Here is a 19,909-nt window from a genome sequence, read left to right on the forward strand (position 1 = left end):
TGCAAATAGGCTATGATAAGTTAGGTCAAGGGGCAGTAGTTAAGATTGTAAAAGTCATTTGTCATCTTTTATATTCTAACAAAGCATGAAGTCATAACCATTATAGAGTGATAGAATTTATTAGAAAAGTAATTCCTTTACGGGAAGTGAGGCAGGAGAGGAATAGGAAGTACACCCTTCAATTCTGTTCACTCCCCACTCAGTGATGTTCTCAAGAGGGGGCTAGGCATTGATCCCTTTGCTTGCAGTCATCAGACACAGCTTGGTGTAAGATGCCATTTTAGGGTTTCTTGGGGCTTTAAAAAGTACCTATACCTGTAATCTGGTGGGGGCGGTGGGGGGGGTGGGGTGGCCTGGTCATCAGGATACCTCAGAGCTCCTCCGTGATTCTAGTGACAGTCAAGGGCAGAGATTCCCATTTCCCAGACAATTAAAGGGGGCAGTAGAGCTTAGGAATTGTTCTGTTTTGTTTTTAAACCTGAACTATAGGCTTTATTCATATTTTCCCCTGCTAAAGTCTTTTTTCTGTTTCAGGATCCAATCCAATATCCCAGCTTGGCGTTTGGTAATGTCACTGTAGTCTGCCAGTGACAGTTCCTCAGTCTTTCCTTATCTTTCATGACCTTAACACTTTCAGTGATTGTTGGTCAGATATTTTGTAGAATTTTCCTCAATTTGAGTTTGTTTGGTGTTGTCTCCTAATAAGACAGAAGTCATGTATTTTTTTGGCAACAATACCACAGACGTGATGTCATATCAGGAGTTCCATGATGCCAGTATGGGTTGTTGTTGTTTTTTTAAGTTTGTTTATTTTGAGAGAGAAAGCATGAGTGGGAGAAGGCAGGAGAGAGAGAGAGAGAGAGAGAGAGAGAGAGAGAGAGAGAGAGAGAGAATCCCAAGCAGGCTCTTCACTGTCAGTGCAGAACCCAATGCAGGATTTGAACTCCTGAGCTGTGAGATCATGACCTGAGCCAGGGTCAGGCACTTAACTGACTGAGCTACCCAGGCGCCTCATCAGTATGTTTTATTACTGGTGAAATTTCCCAAATTCACTTGCTTAAGGTGGTATCTGCCAGGTTTCTCTACTGTAAAGTTACTGTTTTTCCTTTTGTAATGAATATGTGTCTTTGGGGAGACTTTAAGAATATGTGAACATCCTGTTTCTCCTCAGACTTTTGTCCTCTTATTTTTAAACATCCATTGCATGCCACAGTTATTAACTGTAGTGTTCTAATAGTGGTTTTCTATCTCCCTTATTCTTTATTAATTGGAGTTCATCTTTAAGAGAAAACTGCCCCTTCTCCCTGCTTGCTTGCTTGCTTGCTTGCTTGGTTATGTATGTATGTAGGTCTGTCTGTCTGTCTGTCATTATGGACTCATGAGTGTTTTATTCTGAGGTTATAATACTAACATTTTGTTGCTCAGATTGTTCTAGCTCTAACCTTTGGGAGCTCTTTTCACGTTAGCTCCTGTGTTCCTTTAACATATCCCTGTTCTCTTGATTTTGAGCACTTTCCTACTTTTCTGGCACTGTTAGCATCAACTTGTATTTTTCCCTGTCTCCAGCCCTGGGATCAGTTACTTCTTCAAGGAGCCATGGTTGTTTTTATTGGAAGAATGGTATTTATACATCAAGATCTGGGCTCTAGGTGTGTTGGTTGCTTGTAATGGTATCCTTGATTCCAGATCCTCTTAACAGAGAAAGCTAGCATGTTGAATATGTATTCTAGTCCAGGCCTAAGCACATCTATATTTGTGCATCTGTCCATGGAGACTTCCAATTATAGTCCAATACTACAGTGTTCATTTTAGCCTTCCTTCTAGGAAATTGTAGTTTTAGAAGCTTCCCAAGTGTTTATAATTAATCTTACTTGAGGATTGATGGCTTTTGGATATGTAAGGTACATTGTGTACCCAAAGGCTGTTGTGGCCTTGTTAAGTAGTCTTTCTTGATGAATACTCTTTGTTGTTGAATCATCATTATTTTCCTTTCTTAGGTTAGTCATCATTTCTTACACTGAAAATAATTTTTATGTCACTCCTAGCCCTTGTAACTAAGGGAACTCAGCCAGCTAGGAGAAAAAGTCCCCAGTTTTTTATAGAGGAGTAGAAACCAGTCTCATGGCCAGCATTTTTACAAAAATTTGTCAGAGAAATTGAGTGCACATGAGGGAATGTTTAGTAGTTCGAATACACAGGGAGGCCATGTGTATATTAGTATACACACAACCAACTCAAATGACAAAAAGTTTCACAGTTGCACTAAAGCCAAATTTATTTGAGTCCTTGAATTGCCTTCTTTTTTGATAAGGCTGCCTGCATTCTTTTTCTGAAGCACAGCATTCTTTCTAAAGCAGGCACTTGGTCCATCAGACTTGCTGAGAGTAAACCCTCCAGACTTGGGCTGTTGAGGATGTGTAGACTGTGAAGTTAGGACCTGCACGCCCTTGTTAAGTTAGTATTTAAAGTAGGTGCAGTGACCTTCACATCCTACTGGAGTAATTCATCTGACTTGTTCCTACCTGGACTTAACCAGGGTACCATATGATGGGATGGGGCTTGAGGGACTTTCAATCCAAGGAATTAACACAGATGGGACAAGTTTAAAATGTCTAATTCATCTGTGACACTAACTGAGGTTCTTTGGGGGGCATGAGAAGAAAATGAAATAAGTTTAACATGTCTTTCCTTAGACCTACAAACTACAGGAACATGTTTATTTGTTCCCAGTCTCACGGCTGTTATTTAACTGTAGAAGTCATGATGTCAATTCCTGATGTCTAAGTCACTGAGTAAAAAGAACTTCAAATAAAGTCATAATGTTTCAAAGGAAGTTGTGTTCTACGAGTGTCTGGACTAAAGAGATAGTCATCACTGAAAATACAACATATGGTTTCCTTAGAAACCTGCTAAGATTGTGTGCCTTTCATGTGTGAAAGTGAGCCAGTCAATTAGATTTTAGAGTTCCTTATGGTTACCAGTGGTCATCACCAAAACAGGTTAGCCACACAATTCTCTTGTCCTAGAAAGTTTAGGATGAGAATGTGTTCCTTAAAACATATTTGTAACTGTAATATAATCATACCTTTAGGGCTCATCATAAAAAGCATAACATTTTTCATGTATGATAGTATGTGGAAGAATCATCATGGCTTTCTAAAAGCTACTTATGAAATTCCTATACATAGCTCTGAAAATTACATAAACTTATCAGCATTAGTGTTTTTAGAAGCTAATGGCCCCAGGATACAGTAAAAAGAGCCTGTATGAGACAGACGCACCTGAGCTTTTGTCTGTGCATCACAGAGTAACTGTTTGACTTCATGTAAGTTGCTTATCTCCTCTGAGCCCCAATTTTATTGCTAGTATAATGCATATGATATTTACCTCACTTAATTGTGAGGATTAAATGAGAGGAGGTATATGAAATGGCATTTGGAAGGGATAAATGTTAGTGCCCTCTTCTCTTTTTTCCCCCATCACCTCCCCATGGCTAATACTAGGAGGAATATGGAGTAAAATCTGAATTGTTGGTTTTTTCAAGCATATGCGTAGCCTAAAAGTTATAGTGTGAGTAAGTAGTTTGAATTTTCACCAGTGTTAAGTGAATATTTATTTTAAGCAACTCCCACATGTGAAACTCTAAGTCCATAAAACAATCCAATTATTCCCACTTTGTAAAATAATTTAAAGAATGATTTTGTTTATTTATTTATTTATTTTTCCAACGTTTAACTATTTTTGGGACAGAGAGAGACAGAGCATGAACGGGGGAGGAGCAGAGAGAGAGGGAGACACAGAATCGGAAACAGGTTCCAGGCTCTGAGCCATCAGCCCAGAGCCTGACGCGGGGCTCGAACTCACGGACCGCGAGATCGTGACCTGGCTGAAGTCGGACGCTTAACCGACTGCGCCACCCAGGCGCCCCAAGAATGATTTTATTTTAATAACAAACTCCTCTGACTACACTGAAGATACCTTAAAAACAGTAGCTGCAAAATCACCCTTGCAAAATATATCTAAAGCAGTCTCACTCCTAAGTTATTTACCCAAATGAAATGAAATTATGTTCACACAAAAGCCTGTACACAAACATTTTTGATGGCTTTGTTTGTAATCAGCAAACACTGGAAACAACCCAGATGTCTTTCAGCTGGTAGATGGATAAACAAACTTTGGAACATCCATACAGTAGAATACTCAGTACTTAACACCAGGGGACAAACTGTGGATACCTGCAACAATAATGATTAATCTCAAATGCATTATGTTAAGTGAAAGAAGCCATATTCAGAGGGCTACTGTATGGTTTCATTTATGTGACATTTTAGAAAAGGTAAAGATTATAGAGACAGAAAACCAGATCAGGGGTTAGCATGGGGATTGGATAAAGTATTGACTTGCAAAGGGGCATGGGGCATTTTGGGAAACTACCTAGTTGTGTATTTTGATTGTGGTGGTTATTACATGATTGCATGGTTAAAACTGTACACTAGAAAAGGCTTAATTTTACTTTATGTAAAATACACCTTTATTTTTTTTTGAAAAAATTTATTTTGAATAGTTCAAGGTGTAGCTATTTAAAATTTTAAAGTTGCATTTCATAGCTGACTTCATATGAACATTTAGCTAGAAGTTTTTATATGCTGATAGGTATAACCATTAGAGTAAGGTTGACTAAGTAATAATTTAATGTCTTTCATGATTATCCACTGAATCTTAAACTCATTACATTTCCTAATGATTTTACTTCTGTGTTTCTCTCTCGTCTCTGGTCAGGTTAAATGTCACCTGTAACATAACCTGTCACCTCATGTTACAAATAGATTAGAACTGGGCATATTTTAGCCATGACAGGAAAAAATAACTAAATTATCAGAAATTGCCTTTGTTTCAAGGCAGTATTCTGTAATTTGGGAAATGAAGGGAGAAGAAGAAATACAAGAACAATTAAATTTTACAGAGCTGCAATAGTTTGAAACGAGTTTGGTCACAGGAGTGATGTGGCATTTGGGGCAAGGTTATTAGGGCCCACTTTTCCTTAGTGTGCGGCTCGCTACTTTAGGATCTACTCAAGGAACACCTATTTTATTACGTATAGTGAAATCTAAAGATATGTGTAAAAATGAACATTTAATTTTTTTTGCTCTGCATCAATTACATTGTTAAAGTATTTTTTTACAGTGCTGAACATTAGGGAAAAGAAACTGTTGCTACCAGCTGTTTACCTTGAAGGCTGTGCCTTATAGAATTGTAATTTTGGGCATTTTCATGTAAGTTAAAACTTGCTCGTAGGAGATGATCACCTGAGTCTGTTCCGTTTCATGCTCTTTTCTGTAATTGTCTTTGGTCACGGTATGATCTTTGTCACTTGAAGCCTTACCTCTGCCTCAGCTGACTTCACCACACTGACTTCCCCTGACAGACCAGTGAGCGGTCCCTTCTTCTACAAGTTGCTGTAGAGCTGCTCAGCGTTCTTCAGAGCAGTTTGCATGGATGTCATTTGTTCTCACAGGGATATTTTTAGATTTACCCGTGGGAGGTGGGTGTTGTTCTTAATTGTCACTCACATACAGTAGATTTATGCAGGTTTTTTTCTGTAAAGTCTAAACCAGCACCTGCAGAAAAGCATTGGTTTCAGAATATCTGAGCATCACTTTTGAAACATTGGGTTGGTCCCGGCTATTCTTGGCATTTTTCTTAATGTGTGGCTATGTGTATATATACATATATCTTCATTTACATCTTGAATTCTCTCATGTTGGTTACAATACAAGACATTGTGTATATTTTTCCCTCTCCTTGCTGATTCTATTCACTAGATCTTGTATTCATCAATTCATACACATTCATCTCAAAATACTCATTAAGAACCTCCCTTTGTTAAGCACTGTGCCAGGCTTTGGGGAGACAGTGAAGCCACAAGAAGCAGCATACATACTTTTACTTTCTTTGTCAGAACTTAGAGTTTGGAGGTGCATAAGCAAATGACTGAAGTGTGGTGAGTGCTTATGTGCTGCAGTAGGGAAAGGGCAGGGCAGCCACAAACCCCTTCTTGCCACCTGCTGCTTTCTTCTCAGCCCTTGAGCCCATGCCTCTACCTCCCCCCACCCCCATTTCTTTCTCATCTTTTGCATTGTACTCTGTTTGTTCACAGTCTGTTGTGGGCACACTTTATTTGTTCTCATCTCCTCTTCATCCAGGAAGACTAAAACCTTGTTCCTCTTATAAAATATTAGATCAACAGCCAACAGTAGTAGTTGGATAGATTGAGAAGAAAACTTAGGTTGGATTATGGAGGATTGGCCTGAAAATTATTAGGTCAGTGACTGGGGGTACAAAGTGGGGAATTGATGGTTTTTGAAGATGAAATAGGTGACATAGTCCTTCTTCAAGTGTACCTGCTGAAAAGCTAAAGCAAATACTTGTGTAAAATTTTGGTCCACCACTAGGGAAAAAAAAGTATATTGCTGTGGTGGCCAAGTGTCTTCCCTTTTTTCAACCTTACTCAGCCCAAGATAATTGTTCATCTACTTTGTAGATAGTGAGTATGGTGAAATCATAGAGAAGTGAGCCCAGTAAGCAGAAATCTCGGCTTCCAAACTTCCTTAAAGAGAATATGTTGTGACATATTTGAAATCTGAATTCATCAACTCACCAGCCAAGTTTAAGGCCAGCCTCATGCTTTTTCACTTAAAAAAAAAAAAAAAAAAAAACCAGAAACAAAACAAAAGCAAATTGTCAAATCTCTCTGTGGTACATATGAAATTAACATTGTGTGTTTATTTAAAAAAAAAAAAGTCTGAGCTCAGGGGAGGAAGGCTTTCACTAATTTTCTCAGGGTGTTTTGGCCGCGTTGGGGGGATGGGAGGGGTGTTGTAGAGAGTTCCAGGTGGCTTGATCAGGTCAGAATCAGTATCAGCTTATCTGTATTTAACTACTGTGTTGGTAAATACCAGAATTGGACACTAAGCCAGGCAAACAAAGAAACTTCTAACCATTCATCAGTCAGAGAAATGATGAGAGAGCAAGGACTGGGGCTATGTGGCATCTCAGTGTCTTCAGCTGGTGGGCCTTCTGGATTGTTGCTCAAGTAGCTCAGCTAGTTTCTTACTTTGGCTCTCCGTACATACCTCAAGAATATCTGTTTGGGTCAGATGTCTCCCCACCCCACTGTCAGCTGTGCCAAGGCCTAAGCCCCAAAGTACAGATTTACTTTGTAAATCTACTAGGGATTTACCCCTTTGTTTGGGGGGGAGTGGGGAATCTCTGAGAGACAAAATCATTGTGATCCACAGGGCCTTATTGTTATGCTCTGAGCTAGCCATTGCATCTTGTATCTGTTCAAATTCTGAAACAGGAATATTGGGTCAGAAAATTCTCTCTTCAGGGGCACCTGGGTGGCTCAATTGTTTAAACCTCCAGTTCTTGATTTCGGCTCAGGTCATGATCTCACAATTGTGAGATTGAGCCCCACATTGGACTCCACACTGAGCATGGAGCCTGCTTGGGATTCTCTTTCTCTCTCTGTCTCTCTCAAAATAAATAAATACATATATTTTAAAGAAAAGTCCTTCTTTGGACACAAATGGAAGAGCATTCCATGTTCATGGATTGGGAGAACAAACATTGTTAAAATGTCTTTGCTACCCAAAACAATCTACACATTTGATGCAATCCCGATCAGAATACCACTGGCATTTTTCACAGAGCTAGAACAAACAGTCCTAAAATTTGTATGGAACCACAAAAGACCCCAAATAGCCAAAGCAATCCCAAAAAAGAAAAATGCAACAGGAGGCATCATAATTCTGGATTTCCATCTATATTTCAAGACAGTATGGTATTGGCACAACAGCAGACACATAGATCAATGGAAAAGAATAGAAAACCCAGAAATAGACCCACAACTATATATGATCAACTAATCTTTAACAAAGCTGGAAAGAAGATCCAATGGAAAAAAGACAGTCTCTTCAACAAATGGTGTTGGGAAAACTGGACAACAACATGCAGAAGAATGAAACTGGACCATTTTCTTACATCATACCCCAAAATAAATTCAAAATGGATGAAAGACCTACATGTGATAAAGGACACTATCAAAATCCTAGAAGAGAACCCAGGCAGCAACCTCTTTGACCTTGGCCAGAGAAAATTCTTACTAGACATGTTGCCAAAGACAAGGGGAAAAAAAGCAAAAATAAACTATTGAGACTCTATCAAGATAAAAAATAAGATATCTTCATCAAAATAAAAAGCACAGGGAAGGAAACAATCAACAAAACTAAAAGGCAGCCTACAGAATGGGAGAAGATATATGTGGTAAAGGGTTAATATCCAATATCTGTAAAGAACTTCAGACTCAACACCCAAAAAAACACATAATCCTTAAGAAATGTACAAACGACATGAATAGATGCTTTTCCAAAGACCTCCAGATGGCTAACACACATGAAAAGATAGTCACCATCACTTATCATCAGGGGAATACAAATCAAAACCACGATGAGAAATCATCTCACACCTGTTAGAATGGCTAAAATTAACAACACAGGAAACAACAGGTGTTGGGGAGGATGCAGAGAAAGGGGAACCCTCTTACACTGTTGGTGGGAGTGCAAGCTGGTACAGCCACTCTGGAGAACAGTATGGAGGTTTCTTGAAAAGTCAAAAATAGAATTACCCTATGATCCAGCAATTGCACTACTGGGTATTTACCCAAAGGATACAAAAATACAGATTCAAAGGGGTACATGCATCCTGATGTTTATAGCAGCATTAGCAACAGTAGCCAAACTATGGAGAGAGCCCAAATGTCCATCAACTGATAATGGATAAAGAAGCTCACACACACACACACACACACACACACAGGAATATTAGCCATCAAAAAGAATGAAATCTTGCCATTTGCAATGATGTGGATGGAACTAGAGTGTATTAGGCTAAGCGAAATAAATCAGTCAGAGAAAGACAAATACCATATGATTTCACTCATATGTGGAATTTAAGAAACAAAGCAGATGAACATATAGGAGGAGGGAAAGAGAGGGGAACAACTGTAAGAGACTCTTAAAGATAGAGAACAAAGAGGATTGATGGAAGTGGGGGGGGTGGCCTAGATGGGTGATGTGTATTAAGGAGGCCACTTATGAGCACTTGGTATTGTATGTAAGTGACGAATCACTGAATTCTACTCCTGAAACCAATACTGCACTGTATGATAACTAGAATTTAAATAAAAATGTGAAAAGAAAAAAAAAAAATCCCCTCTTCTCACCTGTCTATCCTAATGGTTGTTTTTGAATTGTGTGGGTTGTAATTAGGGAACGAACCCCTAAGGAGAGCAGTCTTAGGTCAGAATTTTTATAAATGAGGGGTGCCTGGGTGGCTCAGTCAGTAGAGCATATGTCTCTTGATCTCAGGGTCACGAGTTCGAGCCCCATATTGGGTGTAGAGATTACTTAAAATCTAACAACAACAACAAAAAAGTTGTAAATGAGTTTTTGACACAACCACTGTCAGTCCTAGAATTCAAGTCTTATAAAATGATCAGGCCAGCTATTTGTTTCTTAAAATGTATGGAATTCATGGTGCTTGGGTTGCTCAGTTGTTTGGATGTCCGACTTCAGCTCAGGTCATAATCTCATGATTTGTGAGTTCGAGCTCTGCATTGGACTCTGTGTTGACAGCTCAGAGCCTGGAGCCTGCTTTGGATTCTGTGTCTCCCTCCCTCTCTGCCCCTCCCCCACTTGCATTCTGTGTCTCTCAAAAATACACAGTAAAAAAATAAAATATGAAATTCAAGGTCTATTAAGTTTGGATTACAGGTCAAGGTAATAAGATACGGTTAAAGGACAGGATACATACGTTAGCCCATAACAACTCGGTTTGCTCAAGCTGAATCAGGACTGGGAAGAGAAAGTTCATGCAGTAGAGACTGAGTTAGTTCCCAAACATGAATACCTATCAGAATCGTAAATAACCAATCCTTAAGACCCCATTTCTAGTTTTTTGTGTTTAGATTGGGGGTCTGGGAATCTATACTCTTAAGCATCAAAACTTGATTCTGTTATGATCAGAGATCTATCTAGTCTTTGGAAATACTAACCTACACTGTGGTCCTTCTCAGTTTTCTTCACTTAGAGGAAAAAAGTTGGTTAGACATAAAAAGGCCTTTGTGCCTTCAAACAGTGGAGTTGATATAAAAAATAGGGTTACTCTTTAGAAAGACAGCTCAATCTACTGGGTACTGGTTAGAAAACTAGATCCTCCAAAGAACACCGCATCCTGGCTAAGTCTGTCTCTCAGGAAGGAATCTTTTGAATTCAGATGCCAGCTCAAATATTTCTAGAACTTTCCTGTACATCTTCTCTGAAGAAAGATGCAAGACAATACCCAAGGCTTTAAGCCTTCTTGTAATGTATTTTATTACAGACTGATTTTGGAGGTAGCAAAAGTAGGCATGGAATGTTGTCATAGGATCTCTTGCTTTTACAAAGAGCTATCCTTCCATAACCTGGCTCATCTTTATAATCAGTTATTAAACTTCAAAAAAAAATTCAAGAAAATTTGCCTTTTGAAAAACTGTTATGGATGATTTTCATATACACAAAATTTTGAACCAATGCAATAAGTGAAAATTCTTGAAGTTTAGCCTTAATAGGAAGTTCCCCACCAAAACTGCCCTTTTTATTTCCATATTTAAGTTCCATATTTCAGCAGTATTTACTGAATCCCAACTACATGCCAGATGTAGCTCTGTCTAGAAATTGTGGCGTGATCCTAGCCAGCTGTTTCCTTTCCCTTAGCATTGCCTTGGGTCTGTCACAGGTCCTACTGATTCTGTCTTCTCTGCACTTGTGCCTTTAGAGCTGTGCCATGTCTTACTTGAATTGTTTGTACATTATTCAGGAATTTTGCTGGGAGACCCTGGGTTTTAGTTTACACATTCTATACATGGGGACTAAATGGTCATAGACACATTGGAGAGCCCTGTTCCAACCTCCACCCTGTTCTGCAGGACAGAAAGGGAGCTGCTTTGATCTTGAGGAGACTTGGAGCAGTAAAATTTGTGCAGCTATCACATTTCCTCGTGGACTTTGGTTTCAAGGAGATTAGATGGACCTCAGTGGAGCCCTGGGGGTGAGGCCCTCTCCTTCACCGAGGGCAAGGGCTGTTCCTTGTGCTGCAGCTATTTCCTGTTTCTTATTTTATAAAGTGAGAGTCAAAAAGCAGCTAATTATAAAATAAGAAAAATTAAACAAATTACCATTTTGCTGTCATGGGGGATAAAAAGCTGAGTGGTACAAAGTAAGACATTTATTTGAGTTTAAATGGCCAACGGGTGGCTTTTCCAGGAAGACTGATTATTTGTCAGACTTAGTGTCAGTTGTCTGAGCTCACTCATAGATGACACTATTTTGAATAGTTTTCCGTTACATAGGTCTAGCTAAGTTCTTTGTGATCCCCATAGTGTCTGCTAAGCACAGAGTAAATGTTTTAGAGAATGTCTTGACAGGATGTGGGCAAGTCCTCTGGGGGGACTTTTCACCCCCTGACCTCCCAGACCAGGGAGAAGCTTGCAGCAGATGCTACTGTGTGTGCCATTGCTCTTTCATCTCCTACTTTCAAAGAGGCAAAGTTCTCAGCCAGTGGTGCCCTCCAGGCTTATGTTTGGCCACCTCTAAGAGACTCTGGAATTCATAGAGAGCTGTAGTCTTAAGTACAACTTGAGTTCAGCCTCAGGTCTCTTGTCCTCAGGGTTACCAGCTGATCTTGAGAGCCCCATGATTTTAAGCTACTGGTGGGAAATAGCAAGAAGGTTGGGACCCCGAGTGCAGTAGAGCTGGTTTCTAGTGAATAGTAATGGAAAGTTAAATACCTTTTGTCTCAGTCCAAATGTAAAATGAATGAAAAATGTCTGCCTTGGGGCGCCTGGGTGGCTCAGTCGGTTAAGCATCCGACTTTGGCTCGGGCCATGCTCTCGCGGTTCATGAGTTCAATCGCCACATTGGGCTCTCTGTGCTGACCGACCAGCTCAGAGCCTGGAGCCTGCTTCGGATTCTGTCTCCCTCTCTCTCTGGCCCTCCCCGTTCACACTCTGTCTCTCTCAAAAATAAACGTTAAAAAAAAGTTTTATTTTTAAATAAAGGAAAATGTCTGCCTTACTTAACCTAAATTCTCTTTTTGAAGATCAAATGAGGTATGTTTGAGAAAGTTCTTGAAAAATATTAAGTGCTACTCCAAGGCAGAATATAAGCTTTGGTGCCTGGAGGAGTTTGGTCTAGGAGCATAGGTGTAAGCCAGAACGTGTTCTGTCTGTTTACTGAAGTTTCTAGAAGTTTCTGTTCCCCCACAGCACACTCCTCACATCTGTGAGCAGAAGGTTAGAATGTTGAGGGCAAGTTCTTAGACAAAAGTAGTTCATCTCTGTCCATAAGCTCCAACCACACATGATCTCCCAGGAAGTCCACTTCCTAATCTTGAATTGTGGGTCTAGCAGGCAAGTTAGTAGTCAGTGCTACCTCTCATGACAGTGTGCAGAAAAGACTTGAAGGGCCAAGTAGTATTAAGTAAATAACATTCCAGGTTCTAAAAGCAACCCACTTGCAGCAAAAAATCTGGGGTGGGGGTGGGGTCTCATCAAGGCATTCAGATCAGTGCTTTAGAGCTTTTCTATCACTGAGACATGCAGTAAGGCTGTAGTGAGGCTTGAGTTTGAATATCAGCTTCACCACTTACTGTGGTGATCTTGGACACTTTCGAACTTCAGTGTCCTCATATAAATGGGAATATTGATACCAAACTCCAGATACTTGTGAAAATTACATGAGATAATACACAGTTTTCCATAGCACTTGACACATGAGGGACATGTAACAACTGTAGTTGTGTTTGTTAGTAGCTGTACTTCTAACTAGTAATAATAGCATTGAATAGATACGAGGGTAAACTTAAACGTGTTTAGAATGTATCCATTTTTGTATTGATAACAATTTAGAAATTACAGTATTTTAATAAGTACCTATATCCCTTTTCTTTAGCAAAAATTGTTTTTGATTGAACATATCACCTTTAAATGATTCTGAGCAGTTTTTATAGAAAGAAGATCTGTATTTGAACCTCGTTACTGATAGATTCCATTTATAAATCTCTACTACATATCATGATGGGTTGCTTTAGTTTCTTTGATGCTCAGGAAAAGCTACTAAGCAAATCTTTACCCATTTATTCCAGATACTAGTGTATGTTTACTTGTAAATTTTTGATGAGAAAAATCTGATAGTGGGCACTTCATTCATGAAGGACTAATTCAGTCTATTGAATTTTACACATAAAGAGCCATTTGGTTTCTAATAAGTATGTTAGTTAATTTCTGTCTTCCGACTCTTCCCATTTTTAGTTCACTGATCAGTAAGTACCTCCCTGTCTCGGGAGTTCCCAACATCTAACCTAGCCTATGGGAGCCAGTGCCTGGACCTAAACACACACTATACATTGTATACACTGTATATTAGTCAGGCCTATCTACACCACTGTGTCTAGTTTTGGATCTCCCATTTAGAGTAAGTTCTTTAGTTTGTCATAAAAGTGAAAGTAAACCCAGTCATTTTAGAAGAATGCTTAGCCCAGAATAGATGAGACCTATAGTTGCACAACAAACTCTTTGGTGTATAATGGTATTTAGAAGATTCATGGTGACTTCTAGTGGACATAATGCTAGGGCTGTCTGATATGGTTATCAACTTCTTGGTGAAAGGAATGAATCTTTGTCAACAGGAAGTACCCCAACATTGAAAAACAGTGCGGCAATTATGTTGTTTAAGAGGATACTTGTCTTAGCTTGGGCTGCCATAAAGAATACCACAGACTGGGTGATCTGAACATTTATTTCTCACAATTTTGGAGGCTGGCAAGTCCAAGATAAGGTGCTGGCCAATTTAATTCCTAGTGAGGGTCCTCTTCGTAGCTTGCACACTTTCTCACTGTGTCCTCACATGGTAGGAGGAAAGAACATCATCTCTGGTGTTTTTCTTTCTCCTTATAAGAACATTAATCCCATCGTAGAGGCCCAACCCTCTTGACCTCATCTAAATCTAATTGTCTCCCAAAGGCCCCGCCTCCAAATACCTTCACTTGGGGGGTTAGGGCTTCAACATACAAATTTGAGGAGGAGAGAGGTTCAGTCCATAACAATGCTTAACTGTTTTAAGCCTTAATTTTATTATCTTTAAAAATAGAAATAATATTTACTCATTCATAAAGTGGTTCTGAGATTATGTATACGCTTAGGAATTTGGTACATAGTAAGCTCTCAAAAAATTAGTTGCTGCTATTCTGATGATTAACTTTCCATATTTCAGGGGTGTGCTAGAAGCACTTTTGATATTTGTTGAAACACTGGGCTAGATAAATACTTTGAGTTCTAAGAATGCATTTTTGTACTTTTTTCTGTGCTTGTGAGCCTGAAGATAGGGATGCTGCTCTATGAACATCCTTCAGTTCCACATTGCTCTGTGTGGGCATCTTTATGTCTGTCTGCTTTCTGATTATGTATTTACTCTGTCTTTGCTTTTTCTCTGAGTTTTTATCTCTTTCTGCATCCTTCTTAGTCTCTTTGTCCCTGTCCTTGAATTTATTTTCTCCTCTCTTTTTTTTCTCATCATTCACTATAAAATATGGTGAGTAATGTGCAATGTATATTATTTTACTGTATTTTTTAATCTTTGTTTTATTTCAAAAGATAGTCTCTTCAATGAGGTGTATCCCTGACATGTGACTGGGTTACTTGATTGTCTTTCTGCCCTTGTTCAGAGTCCCACTTTCCCAGGCATTGACCAGGACAGGTGTCAGAGGACTGAATTTGTTCTCAACTTGGCTTTATTATGGCTAGTGCTGAGCTGGACATGTAGGAATAAAGTTTTATGGTACTAGGTAATGCTTAAAGAAGAAGCTGAGGTTTTTTTTGTTTGTTTAAAAAAAATTTTTTTTTTAATGTTTACTTTTGAGAGAGACAGCGAGCAGGGGAGGGGCAAGAGAGAGGAAGACAGAGAATCTGAAGCAGGCTCCATCCAGGCTCTGAGCTGACAGCACAGAGTTGACATGGGGCTCGAACTCACAAACTCTGAGATCTTGACCTGAGCTGAAGTTCGATGCTTGACGACTGAGCCACCCAGGTGCCCCTGGATGAAACTGGTTAATATATCGCACATATAACAACCAGCTGCTTTTCCTCCAGACATAACCATGGGGCAGCCCCCTCTCCCAACCTAGTTGGACTGCTCCTCCTAGCAGAGTTGTGCCCCTCATTCCCAGGGTGTAGTGAATGTTACGGCACCAGGCGTCCCTTTACTTTTGTTTTACCAGCCTTTGTAATATAAACAATTGTTTTATATCTGCTAAAATCTGGATTCTGTGCTCTAGTTGATGTAAGCTTATTACACATTTAGTTTATAAGACTTGTTTTATGGCTGAATGAGGACGCTTAAAGTTATCATTTTTCAGTTTCTTTTAAGGAAAGGCCTATGTAATTAGTTACGAAATTTTTAAAAATTTGTAACAAAGCTCATTTTTAAATGGCTACCAGTCAGTCAAGCAGTTATACAAAGATGGACTGCTTGGGTGCTGATTAATGTACATGCCATGACAAGCAAAAAGCATGTCGTGAGCATATATTACATATTATGAACATTCTGATGGACAGTTCTAGGTTGCTAAAAAATACCATCTGATAAAAGAGAGTGAAAATATGAACTATACAAGATTAAATTTTATTTCACCTTTGTTTTTGGAGACATTCCTAACATAAAAATTGTACACCATGACCCCAGAAATAAGGAACAAAAAGATGTTTATTCTCTTTTCCTCTAAGTGGTAGTGCTCTTTTATGAAACAAAATATAATGAGATATTCAGGTAGCAAGTCAGCATATGAAAAGATGTTCAGTGTCATTATCCATTAGGGAAATGTAGATTAAAACTAATATCACCTGTACCTGTCATCATGGTAAAATAAAAAAGTACCAAATGATGGCAAAGATGTAGAAAAATTAAATTTCTTGGACATTGCTTGTGGAGGTGTATAATGGTACAGTGACTCTGGTGGCAGTGTCTTGAAAACTAAGCACGCAGTTCTCATTGAACCCAGCAGTCACATCCCCAGGGGGGATTATTCTAGTCAATTCGAAAACTGATTTTTTAAAAATTTTTTTTAATGTTTATTCATTTTTGAGAGAGAGAGACAGACAGAGCATGAGCGGGGGAGGGGCAGAGAGGGAGGGAGACACAGAATCCAAAGCAGGCTCCAGGGTCTGTCTGTCAGCACAGAGCCCGACGTGAGGCTCAAACAGATCATGACCTGAGCTGAAGTCGGACACTTAACTGATTGAGCCACCCAGGCGCCCTTGAAAATTGATTTTCACACAAAAACCTATACATGAGTGCTATGGTAATTTTAACTGTAATACTCAAAAACATGAAATCACTCAGGTGTTCCTCAACAGTTGAGTAATTAAACAAACTATGGTACCTCCGTATTATACAGTGCTGCCTCACAATAAAAAGGAACAAACTGTTGATACATGCAACAACCTGGATGAGTCTCCATAGCAGTATAAGAGGGAAAAGGCAATGAATGACAAAAGGTTATATACCTAACTTTCTTAAAAAGGTCAAAAGTGACAGAAACGAAAAACAGAATTAATAGTCTCCAGGGATTAAGGAGAGAGTGAGGGAATTGGGTGTATGTGGCAATAAGATCTTTAGGATGATGGAAATGTTCTCAATTTTAACTGAATCAGTGTTGGTACCCTGATTGTAATATTGCACTAGAATTTTACAAGATGTTGGAGGAACCTGGCTTAAAGGATACATGGGATCTCTTTGTATTTCTTAAAATTGCATGCATGCAAAACTATAGTTACTGCAAAACAAAAAAGATTAATTTTTAAAAATGAGATGTAATACGAATATTCTGATGAAACAGTATTTCCTCCCTACATACGTTTCTAATTTTTTTTTGTCTCATTTATTGATGGTTCATTTGATCCTTTATTCATTGAAGAAATAATTATTGGGCACTTGGTATATGCTTAATTTGGCCTTACCTAATGAATTATTCTAAAACCAAAATCAAAACTAACTTGCAACTATTTTATAAAGGATACTACCTTATTTAGTAGTAAATTTTGCAGCCAGTTTACATCCTCAGAGCCATCTCTTCTGGAGGTACATTTTGGGGCCTTTGTAACATTAGCTTTAAAATATTCAAAAAATTTTCCGGGGTAAAAGTATTGTGGCTGTGCTCAGTAGTGTAAAACTGATGGGTCTTGATTACACATTCATCTGTGTATAAGAGCAGAAAAAATGTCTGAGTGCAATCTGGGCACTGCCAGCAGGCACTCGCTCACCTGTGAGGAGTAGGGTGAGTTTCTCTGGAGGCACATGTCTTAGCACACCCCTAAGTTTTCCCACTGGAGTAGCATTCTTTCTCCCATTTCAGCTTTGGACTTCTCTCACAACATAGAATGTGATCTCTGGTAGCTTTTCTGTGCATGTAACTTCAAGCTTAAGGCACCTGAAAAGTTGGAAGTAAAGAGACAGATGTGTTTATGAGGAATGATCTGGAGAATAAATTGTCTTTTCTCTGGTTCAGTGAAAGTTGGCCTTTGGCTTAGCCAGAGCCACGGAGGATCTCTTGTTTGGTCTATATCCCTCCTGTCCCCAGGCGAATGACTTGCTGAATTGTACTTTGACATAATACTAGGGTTGTTGGTGTCTAATGAATGAAATGTGGTGGTATTTGATAAGTGGAGATGAAACTTGATAACGTTAGGACTAAAGAGCTATTTTTTTCTAATTAGTAAAAGAATTGAGGGGGATTCAAGGAGACTTCCCTGCTGGTCTTCATTGCATACTATATGGTAGGCGCCCCAACCTGTGGTCAGATAAAGCCAGCCCTAGCCTCAGCCACAGCGGATGTGGGGCAGAGGAAGCAAGCATTTCCTAGCGACCCTGCAGCCTGGGTCAAGTGCACATTCATGTCCATCTTTAACCTTTTCTGGAGGATCCTTTTATAGCATAGTGATCCCGATTTGACTAGTTAATTGTAGTTGACCAACAAGATTAAAACCCTTTTCTGTACTTTGAACTTTATAGAACATGAATGTATGTTCTAGTGAGTTGTGTTCAAGCACTGAGGGGATTTTTGATAAAAAATAACACTATAAATAGGTTAGACCCAGTCTAGCTCATCCAGAGTTTGTTTATTTAATCTAGCATGCCTCTGAACCATATTCAGTTTTTGTAGAGTTTTGTAGAAAATTCATCTCTCATTTAATTGTCTTCAGCAGAAACAGTGGATTTTCTGGTTTCTCCCAAATGTGATCCTTGGTCATTTTTTCTGCTTGGCTGCTGTGGCCAGAGTGGATGCAGTTGCCCCAGGTTCCTAGTGATCTTGGGCAAGAGGTCAGTGGTGGTAGTCCGGGTTCTTTGGTGGTTCTGTGCAGGTTCTAAATTTCAGAGGGACACCCCTGCTGGCAGCTAGCAGAATCCATGATGATGGAAAAGGAAAGGGAACTTAGAATTTTACAGTTTGGCAATGTTGGGGAAGGAATTTGAGTTGGAGCAGGAAGCACAGACAGTACACAGATAATTAATATATTAGAATCATGATCAGCCCTACAAAAGAAAATCAAACCTGGCTCCTCTGAGGGAATGACAGTTAAATAGATGTCTAAAGAATGAATAAATTAACCCAGCTGGGGTGAGGAGAGAAGTGAATTAGTGGCATGTCTCAGGCCCTGGCTGGGACAGCCTCTCATGATACAAAGGAGAACCATCTGATTTTGTCGTTGTGTGGAATTGTGTAAAAACAGTGGTAGCATGAGACTAACTGGTTCAAGATCAGCACAGTTAACAATATCTAATATGACATACAAATGCTCAATACACTTTTAATCACCACTGTTTTTTTCTCTGTCATTAGATCCACAGATTCAGTGTTACTGTCTCATCTATTTTTTTTCCCCTGTCTTTTGTAGTTTCAAACCATGAATTATGTGGGACAGCTGGCTGGGCAGGTGATTGTCACTGTGAAGGAACTCTACAAGGGCATTAACCAAGCTACTTTGTCTGGCTGCATCGATGTCATTGTGGTGCGACAGCAGGATGGCACCTATCAGTGTTCGCCTTTTCACGTTCGATTTGGGAAGCTGGGAGTCCTGAGATCCAAAGAGAAAGTGGTGAGTACAGGAGACAGCTTGTTCTCAAGGAGGGTGAAAGGTTAGATGGGAACAGAATAAGTTGTTCCTGTGTACTCTCTCTGGCTCTTTTTTTTTTTTTTTAAGGAAAACCTGTGTAATGTTGAAGATAATCATATGAGAAGTCAGCCTTTATGTTTTATTTTGAAGTTGCTGCTGAATTCATAAGCATAGAAAGTCTCTCCAAGGGGGAAAAAAAGCTGAAAATTATCTTGATAATCCCATTTGTTGCAGCTCAGAGGAGCAAAATAGAGAAACTGGAGTTGTAAATGGAGAATGTTAGGTATATTTAGAAAAAGTTTCTTTACCTTATATACTACTTTAAAATATTTAGAGCAGTGGCTTCATACCATTTATGAATGGAATAGACTGAGGTAATCAAGAATACATTACATTTGTTTAAGTAAAATTAATGCTAGTTTTCCTTGTTTTGAGAAAGCTGTTGAATCTTATTTGTATCTAAATTTTGTTAGTGATACCAGGACTTGTCTCCAGATCTTACTAAATGCAAACTCACATCATGGGCTTGTTGGCGTTTAGTTTTATTTCAGGGAAGGTTCATTTAGAAAGAAGATAATTTGTATTTTCCTTTTTCTTACATCCTCTCTCCTTCAAATATTGGAACAATGGTAAGACATGTTAGTA

At 39.1% G+C, this 19,909-nt stretch overlaps 1 protein-coding gene across 3 annotated transcripts in view; it reads left to right on the forward strand.

Annotated features, from left to right (window-relative positions):
- Positions 1–19,909, forward strand: part of LPIN2 (lipin 2) — an 85,552-nt gene that overhangs the window by 25,190 nt on the left and 40,453 nt on the right. For 2 of the 3 annotated variants that reach the window (XM_043558405.1, XM_043558403.1), the window contains exon 2: positions 19,046–19,246. In XM_043558405.1, the coding sequence (XP_043414340.1) occupies positions 19,055–19,246 (192 nt within the window). In that variant the 5' untranslated portion in view covers positions 19,046–19,054. Of the gene's footprint in view, positions 1–15,175; positions 15,183–19,045; positions 19,247–19,909 lie in introns of those variants that run through there. The other variant, XM_043558404.1, reaches the window with a different exon arrangement.

The sequence above is a fragment of the Prionailurus bengalensis genome, chromosome D3 (assembly GCF_016509475.1).
Source record: "Prionailurus bengalensis isolate Pbe53 chromosome D3, Fcat_Pben_1.1_paternal_pri, whole genome shotgun sequence".
Lineage (NCBI taxonomy): Eukaryota > Metazoa > Chordata > Mammalia > Carnivora > Felidae > Prionailurus > Prionailurus bengalensis.